Source organism: Typopeltis vanoorti, chromosome 17, assembly GCF_054136105.1.
Source record: "Typopeltis vanoorti isolate ZY-2024b chromosome 17, IOZ_Tvanoo_1.0, whole genome shotgun sequence".
NCBI lineage: Eukaryota > Metazoa > Arthropoda > Arachnida > Uropygi > Thelyphonidae > Typopeltis > Typopeltis vanoorti.
In genome coordinates, this window is record NC_143565.1 from 41,506,779 (window position 1) to 41,520,360 (window position 13,582).

Sequence of the window (13,582 nt, forward strand, 5' to 3'; positions counted from 1 at the left end):
AATGACAATGTTCTGCTGACTTAGCTACCATCAATCTTCTATTTTCTTTCAAGACTATAAAAGCACGAGTAAATGTTAGTCAACATCTCTCCAATGGATGTAGATGGAATGGATGAGAAATAAACACATCAGTTGTTCAAGAAACACATCAGCAGATTCCTTCTTAACCTCTTGCCGATATACACTTGCAATCTTTCGTGTGTGGGTTTGATATACACTATGTTCACAAAAGTATTAGAACACCTTACGACGTGTCATGCATATTCAGTGTCACATCAGTGGTCTTTCTTTCAGTGACATTGCTACATGTCTCACCATACCGAAATCCACCGTTGTTTACCTCATTCGTAGATGGAAAGTTGGTGGTGTTATCACAGCAGGAAAACACCCCAGGGGGAGGTCACCGACGCTCGCGCATCAGAAATTAGTTGAAATCATGTCCTGAAAGGTAGTTACTGTCATTTAGGCCAAAGGTGGTCCAACTCGGTAACAGAAATGTCATTAAAACGTATTTGTTTGACTACAAGTAGATGACCAAATACTTTTGTTAACATAGTATATATAAAAAACTGGCCACTGTAGATCAAATAGACTGCTTGGATATTTCATGGAAAGAAGCCAACAGTTTCGAGTTTTACTCCTTCAGCTAAGTAAAATTAATTACAGGAATGTCCTCAGTATTCTACAGTGGCCAGTACAGAAATGGCGGAAAAGTTATCTAGGAGTTACGCATAACGTGTTCAAAGAACTTCTAGATAACGTCTAGGAAAACGTTACATAAAATGTGCTATTCATTTCCATCTTTTAATGGGAAGGATCTTTCAAAAAATAAAATAAAATAACCTATACAATGCATACAGAATAGGAATATAAGTTATTCAAAGTATGATAAATAAATTTAAAAAAAGTATTTTTATTTCGTCGGACTTACCTAGTTACCAGCTGGCAACCTGTCCTGATGTTATCTTGCCAATACGTTCAAGTGGAATCAATCAGGTTGATTTAGCGGGAAAAGAACAGATGATAAGTAAAACGATATACGGGGGTTGATTAAAAAAAAAAAAAAGAGTGGCTAATAAAACAAATGATAACGCTGGTTGTCATGACGTATTAGAAAGATAAATTAAACGAATTAAGATAAAACATTTAATAGCAGAAATAAAAAAAATGAAAATGGGGGGGGGAGTATATACAGATATGCACCTGCTTATTCTTACTTTTCAGCTCCCATTCTTCTAGAGCAAAAAAAAAAAAAAAAATGTACAGCATGTACTCTCTTGACTTTCATGTATGTAATAAAGGGGAATATTTCATGTTATTTTCAAATAAAAAATATGACTGAATAGCTAGTCGCTTGATCACGTTACAAGTTTTATTATTATTATTATTATTATTATTATTATTATTATTATTATTAGCACCTTGTTAGAAAAGCTGAGGCATGTTGGAATAGATGGGCCTCTGCACAGGTGGTTTACAAACTACCTCCAAAATAAAAAGCATATCACACGTATCGGGCCAAACCGAAGTAGAGGGAGCTGTACTCTCCCCAACGCTATTCAACATTTACATGCACGATATTAATCAGCTACCTCTCAAAGGTAAGATATTCCAATACGCAGACGATACAGCGATAATATCCATCCATAATAACACAAGCATAGCCCAAACAAATATGCAACATGACATAAATCTGATCACAGACTGGTTCACGAAAAACTCCATACACCTAAACTCAGATAAGACAAAATTAATGATATTCAGAAATCCACTGACTCGACCAGTTGATAACAAATATATAACCATCCAACATTCAGTTTCCAACATAAAAAAACACACAGAACATAAAACCCACTACAATCACTCAGGTTGAAACAATACGATACCTTGGAATTTACTTCGATGCAGATATGAACTGGAATAGCCACATAAACCATCTACAGAACAAACTCTGAATAATAAGTGGCAAACTCTACAGGTTAAAAGACATAGTTCCCATATGCCTAAAAACACTAATATACAAAGCACTATGCCAAAATATACTAAGATACGCTATAACAACGTATGCTTTCTGTGCACCCTACAAATTAAATAGATTAATGTCGGTACAGTACAAAATGACAAAACTGATCTTTTGGGAACAAAGAGAAAATCACGACCTTATATACATTGCAATGTCAGAACACAAAATACTGACAGCAAAACATTTATGTCACTATGCAGCTTTGCTAAAACATTATTTCGATGCCAACTACAGGACAGTTAGAAATACATACCGTATAACAAGACCTCAGACAACTAATTATATCACATATAAATACAATAATCACTAAGGAAAGGCCACACGAAACTTGTACATCCCAGGCATGATAAACAAATTACCTTTTGACTGACAAACTACAATCGCCTGAAAAGAGCTCTAAGGACATACTACGAACAAGAAACACGCACCCAAAATACCATACAAACTTAATGAAACACAATATATTCGTTCAGGCTTCCAGTTCAGCGACGCATCAAGACGTTCCCAGTTATCGTATGTGTGTATGTGTTTGTGCGTGGAGTGCGCGAATTTCTTAATCAACGGCTGCAGTGGAAATCAAACCTAGTAAACATAGGCTTGATTTCGTAACATCCCAACACATCAAACAAACCAATAAATAATAACCAACTGGTGTCATCCTCGGATAAGCTTACAAATAAGCCAGTTTTCCCAGAAACTATACCTAATTTACAAATAAGCTTCGAGGATGAAAGTTGAGAAATTACATCTCATCCAAGATTTAAAAATAAAAAATAAATAAAAAAAGTATGTATCATATGTAATCAAACGCATGTAAGGTACGTGTCACATGTAAACAAATGTATGTAATGTTGTGTGATATGTAATAATAAAAAAAATTATTATTATTAGCTTTCCACGAACGAATTACTTACATTCATATTTATACAAGGATGTGCACTTTACTATCAAAAATGTCTGTAAGAAGAAAAGTCTGAGTACCCAGAGGAAAACCTACCGCCCAATCACACTTTGAGAGGAACATAATGCTAAATATAACAAAAAAAAGGGGGGGGGTGCCATATATAGTAGCACTGTGTCGCTGAGTAACGCTGCAGCAACTGCATGTTAACGTGACCAAGGATTATGTAAATACTAAACATGTACAACTACAAAAAATAATATATAGCTTTTTATTATTATCGTATAATGCACTCATGAACTGTGTCATCTACTATCGCTAACGTGATAGCTGGAAAAAAAAAATTGACGACTGCATAAACCTTAAGCCTTTTAATCAGTTATTAAAAAATTCGCTAAATGCAATACGATATTATAAAAATTTATCGCCCAGTTTATTTAAATCACGTTACCATCTAAAACTACTTCTTGACCTCTAAATTCTTGCTTTTTTAGAGACTGCACATAAAAGAAACAAGTTGAGATTTTGTAATGTATAATAATATGGAAATAATGTATGTACTGTATAAATACAATACATGAATATGTGTGAAGCAGCCCAACAGCCAGAGATGTAATGTAGAAGAGTATTCAAATGAAAGGTTATGAATTTATAGTTCTATGCATTAGGCCTAATTACGTATTTGAAATTGTAAACAATGTAAATGCAGAACCACATGGAAAAATTATGAAGCGCTAAAAATTATCTATTAAAATACAATAAAAGTAGAATAATAAGTAAAGCAGATATTAACAAGATTAAAGTCAAACAACTAAAATATAAGTTGATAACCATGGGAACATACCTGAGTTAGGAATCAAATTACCAGTTTACGCTCAACTTTGGAGCCAACAAGTCGTTAAGCTAAACTCTTAATCATTAGTCAAACAATCGCCAGCTTAATAATTATTTGCAGTTGATTGTTACATATAATTCACAACAGACCAAACAGTGACGAAAGAATACGCAGAAGCCACCTATAGTTTCGTAAAAAAAAAAAAAAAAACGGCAATGTACTCAAACTATTCGAATCGTTGGCACTGAATTAACAGCGGATTTTAGCTCGTAGGAAATGAGGAAACACTTCGTTGAATAACCATGTGGTATTAACACAATGAATAACACTCGGATATAGTTCAAGGTCAGGAGCACAGTTCAAGGAAGTGTGCGCACTCCGAATAGAAATACAATCCTTGATAGCACTGCATTAAGGTTAATAAAAAATTGCGTTCGCTTCTACAATAAATCTTGCAGTTATCTATTCTACGAATATCAATCCACACAACGCAACCAACCCCTGATAAACCCCCTACTAAGCTTATCAGTTGGTTATTTTAAGCGACGACATGCTCAGCTCCAACGCTGACTCGCGATGAATGACGGGAATTGTCCATATACTCAAATTAGCACTGAGAAAGATTTGGTTTTAAAAAAGGCTTAACCTTTACTACAAAACTGCGCAATATTTGAGAGGAATCTAGCCAAAAGCTTATGTGGGAGTAGACCTAACAAATTGACAGTCTTTTGTTGTTGTTGTTGTTCCCCCACTTAGAAGGGGATCAACGAAAACATTCTCGAGATTTTAAAGAGTCTGTAGAAAACTTTGTGTTATTTTTGTGGCTACAATATACGTGATTAAATTACTTTAATCAAACATTATTAAAATGTAATAGTTTCATTATACTGTATATATCATGTATTTGCTCATGGCATTGCCTATGGAATTACGCATTCTGCTCATAACACTGCATATGCAGACAAATTGTGTTAGGATTATAGGCTATTCCCAAAGAAACAGCAAATATAAAAGAATTATATGGTATCAGAATAAAAAGAGGAAATCTAAAACAAACAGCGATAATTGCAATAATGGAGTTCTTAAGTATGGCTGTAGATATAAAGAGAGAGTATTTTCGTAGATATCGTCTGTTCTCTCTCTCTCTCTCTCTCTCTCTCTCTCTCTCTCTCTCTCTCTCTCTCATTTATCAGATTTATCTCATATATCTACATACTCAAGGTTTCTCTTCCTATACATCAGAACAGTGAAATTCTAAGGAGAAAAGATTAATTTCAGAAATGAAATATAAAATTCGACCTGTCATTATTTAAAATCGGTCAAATCTACTGATATCTTAAATAAATAGCTAACAGATACCATTATTAGTCTGATATTTTATTATATAACACATTTATTTGTTCAGTTCTAAGATAAAACCTTAAGACTATACATACTATCTACACCATACACTATCTACCAATCATTGTCCAAAACAATTGAACAATTAACAATTGATAACAGCAGGCGAAACCTAATGTCGGGTAAGTCCACCTTTGGCTTTGATTACCTCCTGCATCGTTTGAGGAAGGCACTCCACCTCTGTGCAGCAGATATCAGGTGGAATTTGTCTCCATTCCTCCACCAAAGCAGCACAGAGTTCCGTAACAGATCGAGGACGTGCTGTCTGGACCTCAATCGCCGCTCCAATTCGTCCCACGGGTGTTCGATGGGATTGTGGTCAGGAATCTGCGCAGGCCAGAGCAGTTGTTTAACACCCATCTTTTCATACCACTCCATAACAGATGCAGCTTTGTGGCATGAGGCGCTGTCGTATTGATCGTAACACGGGTCCTTTTTTGGAGTGGTCCCACTCCAAAAAAGGACCCGTGTATGAAAATGTATTTAAAAAAAATCATTCCTCAGCACTGTTTATGAGTTTAAGCCACTTTTCAGTGAATCTTTTTTCTTCTTTTTCTGTTTTTTAAGAGAAAATAATACAATTTACAAAATCACATACTGTTATGTGACAAAATCCTACAGAGATCCGCCTTCTGACGCCTATCATCGTATGAAGGAAGTTACGTAACGTGTGCGATATGTAATGTATAGAGAAATATATAACCCTTAAGAAATACCATAGTGACCAGGTATGTGCAAATGCACAAATATTTCTTTAATTATAAATTAATATATTTTAATAAAAAGACGTATTCTTAAGGAATCCGACTAACCTTATTGATCAGAATCTTAGCATCATCCAAATATTTATTTCTGGAAAAAATATATACTCTATTCATCAAACAAAATATTATCCAAAGTATCAATACAATCGCATCACAGTCGATGTTTCTTTTAATGGCTGTAACGGTCCTACAAACAAATTGGTGTTAACGCATTAAACACCCATAACAAACTCATGTAGGAGTGTTCATCTTAACACCAAATTAAGAGCAGACATAATAGGCTAGCTCATGCCTCTTATTTGGTTGAGCCCTAATTTCAACTAATACAAACCTCTCAAAAAATCGTATAGTTTCTTCAGTCCTATTTGCATAATGAACTGAGGTCAAAGAGTCCCCTACATACTACACATACATACATATTTATTTTATGGTATCTTGTCGAAAGTACTAAAATTCTAAATTTCGTGTTTCACTAGTAATAATAAATAATAATAACCTAATGCCTTTTTATTCCCTTATAGGGAGTAGGCGAGCCCTATAAACCCTATCTAGCTTTTGGAGACTGAGTGGGCAGTTCAGTCTCTATCGATAGCCAGTGACCCATGTCTATCACCAATTATAGGCAGCCACCGATGAAGAGACCGGCAAGCAAGTGCTGCCATCTCTTGGTACCTAACCCTAACAGAATATGCTATTCTCTGAATTAATGTGGGTTCTACGGTGTTTTGCTAAGCATATTATATTTCCTTTCCTTTTGTTGTTCTATAATAGTAACATCGTTATTTTCATATCTGATTTAAAAAATCTTCTAAGGCCTTTTATTCCCCGAACAGAGAAGGTCATTTAGCGATAAATAACTTTTTTGATGGTCACTAGGAGACAATTATCATAATTATTATAATTACTAAAAACTAAAGATTAATTTTTCAATATTTACATGACTAGTGGACATTGTCTAATGCTGAACCGTGCCTCATCCATTTCATTGTCTTCTTCAATCATATTTTTCTTCCATTTATGTTTTCCTAAAAGAGTTGAAAATATCATCTGATGCACCTTATAGCAAATTATGACGACATTGTTGGTATCACCATTCATAATATGAATATTTGCCTAATGTATAGTTTTCCCTCCGTTTTCAAAATAACATCGTTGTCTCTCATGATGGACAAATAATTTCTAATAAGAAGCAATTTGGCCATTTGATACCCGACTAAAATGGTTATCGATAACACTGGAAAGATATCGGGCTCGAATTTTCCAATTCAGCCACCGCATTACGAACGGTCCAGCCCCAAGTCCGAAATGCCTCTCTCTCTATATGATGTTAGCCGAGGAAACTATTACGGAGGTTTGCTTCCATGTATATAGAGAAGTATCAGACCCATGTCATCGGCAGCGAACAATGAAAAGGTTACTTTTGTTTCGAATCACATGAAAAAAAAAACAACAATTAAGGATGCCATGTCTAGAAGGAAAAAAAAGCTACTTCTATGGCAAGTAAACGGACATCACCATTGCTGGACACTAAAGGACTTGAAGAAAGACCACATTGAGCGATGATTCGCATTCTTGTTACTTCAATGAAAGGATGTGTCGACAACATGACGCTACGGACAAGTCGTGCTTGATTCAGTTGAGTCAATTATACAAAACACAAATCATGTGCAGTGGAGTGATAATCTAGGGGGGGGGGGGTATTCCTAATCCCGACTAAACAACTATGGTTAAATGCCAGTGCATTATGTCAGTTAGCTGAGAGTGTGCGTGCGCTTTGTAGCCGGTTTGGCTATTTTTCGGGATCTTATATCATTAGAGAAGGACAGAAGGGTGCAGATTAATTGTATATGTAATCTACACTACGAACAGGACAATGTGTCATGTCACAGAGAACGTATCGTCCAAGAATAGTTATAACAAATGTTAATAGACTTAATGGATTTCCTCTCGGTCGGGTGATCTTAATTCAACTCATCATTTTGGGGACATGATGGAACGAACGACATGGTGGCGACAAGCTCCACAAATCAGAAACTGCAGTAATTCATCGTGTCCTCTGATGTATCGTGACTGTTTAGAAGGATAAATTCATGTTATCCAGTGATTATTGCTACCAAACTAGAGACTATTAGTGATGACATAGGAAGAATTCCATCCTTCTAATCTACCTTCTTCGTACTTAGTCTTCGAACTTCCTTACCAGTCGATTTCGCTTAAGCTAGAAGTACTGCATGGAGGCTGTTTAATGCACAACACCTCTAGAAAATTGATCAGATCCAATTGTGAGTAGTATTTGATAGGTGGGGTTCAGGACGTTTAGAGATTATTCCTAAGATTTTTTTTCTAACGAGATACCATTCAAGTTATTTCTATGTCAGTTAACTCCTTTATAAATACATCGTTTTTGCTAATTACACCAAATGCCACATTCCTTCAGTTGCCTTTAAATGGAAAGTTCCAAGCCAGATATGATTTTGGTTGATCGTCGGGGCTTTTACTGCTGTTTTCTTATCTCTATGGAATCCACGTGATCATATGTGGACATAATAGTCTAGATGTGCTATTATCAAGGCTTGCGAAGTATAGAGGAATAATTTTCTTATTCCTGCAAGTTAGTGTTCTTTTCAACATTGCTGTAATGATGTGTTCACTACTTTAGCAAGGACTCTCTTTTCCCTGCTTCTTTAGATTCATCAACAACTTGTAGCAAATTCCCATTATTATAGTATTCGGTCTGCAATGTCTTCGCTCCAAAATGCATAACTTTGTGCTCAGCAACATTAAATTGATAATCACTAACATTTGTAAATAGAATCCGTCTGTTCAAATCAGATGAGAAGGATTCTGTATCTGATTCTGAAATGTCCCTATCACACAACTTTGCATTATCAGATACTATTGCGGATAAAACACCGTCCTCAATGTCATTAATGTAAACAGGAGTTTCGCTCAGTGACATCATGTTAAACAGGATAGAACTTGTGATTCCCCAGTAGTCACCGTCATTCTCTTAGATTCCGCTCAGTCATCAATTTCTCTTCGATATTTGCAAGATAGCCACCCTCCAACATATACCACAAGCCTATTTTGCATCCCTTTGGAATTTGCACAGTTACCACCTGCATGTAATTCTGTCAACTGTCTTGAAAAAAAATCTAAAAGTACTATTGTATATCCAGTTCCGCTTTTGCTATCTTGATTGGTAAAGGGAGACCCACAAATTACGCTTTCTATAAAATAAAAAAAAAATTTAAAAAAATATATATATATATATATTTCAATCTTCTTTCCAAAGCTGTAATTTCAGCCGAACATTTTCCTGAACTGTCAAAGGTAGCTGAAGAACGGTGCACTAATAAAACTTTCAAAAACTATGATATTAATGAATACAGCAGTGTCTGAGACTCATTGATCGAGGAATACAATGTCAGGTTTAAAGATTTTGAGAAACATGATCTCACACCAAAACTGGCTTTCCAGCCGCATCTGGTTGATGTCTGTAGTGCGTTTGAAAATTTACAGACAGAGCTGATTTAGCTCTTAGAAGACAATATTCTGAATTGTCTATTTGGCAGTAAGAAAGATCCCACTGAAATTTGCTACTAGAAGGCTGTTGAGTATCCAAAAATGTGTCAACGTGCTCACCGTGTTGTCTTATTTCGGCACATCCTACTGTTGCTAATTAACGTTTTCACACATAGTTCAGATGAAGATAGGCTTCAGATCACAGATGGCGAACACTCACCGGGAAGACCAACTGAAGCTGAAGACAACACTGCTGAAACTAAATACCGGCTTCTTATCTAGCAATAAGGAATCTCACATAAGTCATTAAGTTTTGTACCACTTTGTTAAATAAATTAACGTAAATCTTGTATTCCTAAAATATAATAAAATAAAATGTTTTATTAAATATATATCAATTTATTAAATTCACACGCATATCTCCGGTAACTGTTAAGATGTTTAGTTTGTAGAATATTCTTGAATTATTATTTATTTATTTATTTTTATTTTATTTTATTTTTTTTTGTAAATAAATAAAACACTTTACTTTTCAGAGTTTAATATATTTTTGATGTTGAGATATCGATATTCACACTGTATGCATATAACCTTTTTTATAATTTTAGCAAAATTTGTTATATTTTGAAGTGTGTGGCTTTTTATGAGGAGCCTGTGCAGTGATATGAGGCCTTCCAATGCCAGTATGTTCACATTCCTCTAGTAGACTGTTGAAGATCGCATTTTTTTTTTCATGCGTATGATTAAACTTTTGAATTATTTTAACGAGTTAATGTAAGACCTTTTCTCCTGATGTAAGTCCAACGACTTACGAAACTAGTGGGGTTTATTATTATTTTAATAAAAGTAATTCTCTTTGTTAAATAATTGTCGCTATACTGCCATCTTAACGAACAGTATGTTTTATAATTCTGATTTAATTTCTAGAAAGATTTGAAAGATTAAAAAATTCCACTCTCAAGGAAAGACTAATTCTGTGAATGCAGTCATTGGAGTGTTACCGATGGCGCAGAATGCAAATTGTTTATATCGTGATACCAAGCCAAAGATAACGTTGCAGTCCTTTCTGTACTCAACACGAATGATTACAAGCGCTTTCAAAAAAAAAAAAAAAAAGCGTCACTTCAATAGTTCCTTTGAATCAGTATAAAGAACTCAAGGTACTTGATTATCATTATTTTATTTATTTTATTTTTTTTTAATATTTAAGTTCATATCTCTGTTGTCTACAACGTGAGAATACGTGCTTTTTACTCTGGCAAAGAGTAAGAAGCTGTAAGGAGCAAAATCTAAGGATACTAAGGTAGATGGAAAATCATGAGGATACTTAGCTTCTGTTAAGAAGACCGTTTATGAACTCGTGTTCAACACACACTTCCTCTCGAAGGCGTTGAAGATTTTGTAGATAGTCCAATGAAAGATTTAATGACAATTCTGAGATGACAGTACAGACAGGGATGGATCAAAGTTAAAGTGGTGTGCACGCTCTTCACTCTGTTAGTAATACCCTCCAGTCTACGCCAATCTTTTTAACGCCTAGGAAAATTCAGTATCGTTTTTGTAACCAAATTATTTTAGTGTTTTTATATCAGTTTATTGTTATTATTTATTTATTTATTTATTTCAAGGTTTCTTTTTTCTTTTTTTTTTCATTAACTCGTTCTTTTTTAATTTAATAGCTGTGGAAAATGTCACATTTCCCTACTTGTCCCATCTTTCCTGATGAATGGCAATAAAAAGCCATTTTATGCTAATTTTTTTGTTTATTTCAACCTAATTTAATTTGCAATATATCAATTAACACAATTTTCAAAGGTCATCCTTAAATCATCTCACTTTTTAAGGATTTGGCCCTCTTTGTAATTTCAAATTATAAAATAAATCAACAATCAGATTTTGTTGGAATTTTTTAATTTTTAGGAATTGTAATAATTCTTAAGATTTTAAGTTACAACTTTTCAATTCGAAAACTGTTTTTTCCCCCTAAAGAAATGTTATAATTGTATGTCAGAACTTTTTATACTTCCACTACTCCGATATCCACATTTCCCATGGAACCTTCCCTTAAGTAAGATTATTTAAGAGTGACCCTCTTACATTAAATACCCTTAATATGGTTAATTTTCATATTTCAACGACGACGACAACAAAAATTTTGAATCATTCCGTACAAAACGTCCCCGAGTGAAAAGCAAACACTTTTTGCCATGCTGTATTTAAACTGTCCCTCGAGAAACACTGTCTACCGGAATATGTCATTGTAGCATTACCAACATTTTCTATTAAATTAACTGCCTCAGTATTGCAATCAGGTATTTGTATACGAATTCCTTTTTTTTTAGCTGCAACAGATACACAGCCTATTAACTGTTTTAATAAAGAATAAGCCACATATTTGTCGTCTGCGTATAGAGGTACAATAAACCAATCATCAGTAAGAAATGGTTTAATACAACCGTAACCAAGTATTGTGTCGCCATCTAGTGCAATCCTCGAAAAACACTTATTTTCTTTTAGTGTTTCTTTTAAAATATTTGACCGATCATAATAATGAATAAATCTATCATATTCTGCAACTTTTTGAAATTGATCATCTTCTATAGGAATCACTTCAATATTTCTACTATTCTCCACATGGAATTCCACTTTATCTTTGATATGAACGCGAAATCCCTTAAACATCCAAGGAGAGACATATCTGATACCGGCATACTTCTCGAAATAACCAAGTAGATCGTCAGAAGTAATGAGACCATAATTTCTACCATTTAGATGTTTAATAGCTTCGTAAATGAGTTTAGTACCAATACCGTTAGCTCTGTATTTAGGTTTCACATATACCATACCAATATTTCCGTGCCTTTCGCTGAGAATAATTCCAGCACACCAGCCAATGATGCCATCTAGATAACAAAAAGTGAAACACTCAGGATAAATAAATAAATTGCACTTTTATTTAAGATAATTTAATACACATAAAAGCAGTTGAAATTTTAAAATTTCTTTCGGGAATTAAATTATTCCCGGACATTTTAATTATAAGATATTTATTCCAATTTGATAATTTTGAATTTCTTCCGTTACCAAAAATTAAAAAAAATGAAAACTATTTAAAATATTGTACTTACCAGATTCCGAATCTGCTATAAAAATGCCACCAGGATCTATATTGTGCCACGTACTTAATTCGGCAGCTGTTCCAATTACTCGTTGCTCAAGTTTTAATTGTTTTTCTAATTTTCTAATTTCTGTTTTTGTTATTGTTCTAATAATGTAGGATAATTTTCGAATTGGAATATTCATACCTGCCATTGCGTATTCCTACTATATACAGTTTTTTTATCAAATTTCAAATCTAATTAAATATATAATATTTTTTCCTTCTTAAGTAGTATTGCGAATTATAAATCGATCCAAAAGAATATTAACATTGCATTTCATACTAGCTTATTACTTAGATCAAAAATAACTTCTTTTATCTTTCGAATAATTTGAAACTCATCTTAAGAGCTGTTAACCCAGTTTGTTAAACTGCAGTTAAGTGCACACTCTTATCAAAGGATTGTTCCATTTTTTCGTCGAGGGGCATGTAGTGGTTACTGCATTCACCAGCTATCGATAACAAACGGTCACCAAATCATATCTCGCAGAGTAATGAAAAGTGAATCGGGTGTTTTGGAAAGCCGTAAAGTTTAAAAAAAAAAAGTTCTTGAAATATTAAAACAATATTTAATATATTATACGTATATGATAAATAAGAATCTGCTTACTGGAGTTATTAACTAGCTAATTATTTGTAAAAAGGGGGGAACAAGCGTAAAAAAGCAAATAAAAACTAAAATTCTGAATTCTGTTTTCGTGGAAAGAGGGCTTCATTTGCTTTATTATTTTTATTATCACATAAGAGGAACACATAAATAGGACATCATGATGTACTCTGGGACAGAACGAACATGTCCTACATTGATAAAAACTGTTTCACAAGAAAATTCAAAGAGGCAGCAAATATCATTAAAATTCCTACGCAATGCAACAAAAATCAGGGTTTGACTTTAAATCAAGTTTGGTCAGCGTTTAAAATAAAAAATTTACCCATTTCAGATCTCGGACAGAGTGAAAATGAACCACGGAAC

At 34.0% G+C, this 13,582-nt stretch overlaps 1 protein-coding gene across 5 annotated transcripts in view; it reads right to left on the reverse strand.

The window, feature by feature from the left end:
• Positions 1-12,782, reverse strand: part of LOC150097318 (uncharacterized) — a 55,542-nt gene extending 42,760 nt beyond the window's left edge. For 3 of the 5 annotated variants that reach the window (XR_016549695.1, XR_016549696.1, XR_016549694.1), the window contains exons 1-2: positions 12,578-12,782; positions 12,296-12,352 (exon numbers count right to left, since the gene is read on the reverse strand). Coding sequence is in view for 1 of the 5 variants with exons in the window: in XM_090407506.1 (XP_090263632.1) it covers positions 11,610-12,352; positions 12,578-12,761 (927 nt within the window). In the remaining 4 variants the exon portion in view is untranslated. Of the gene's footprint in view, positions 1-3,768; positions 3,949-11,461; positions 12,353-12,577 lie in introns of those variants that run through there. The other 2 variants (XM_090407506.1, XR_016549697.1) reach the window with 2 other exon arrangements.
• Positions 12,783-13,582: the final 800 nt, after the last annotated feature.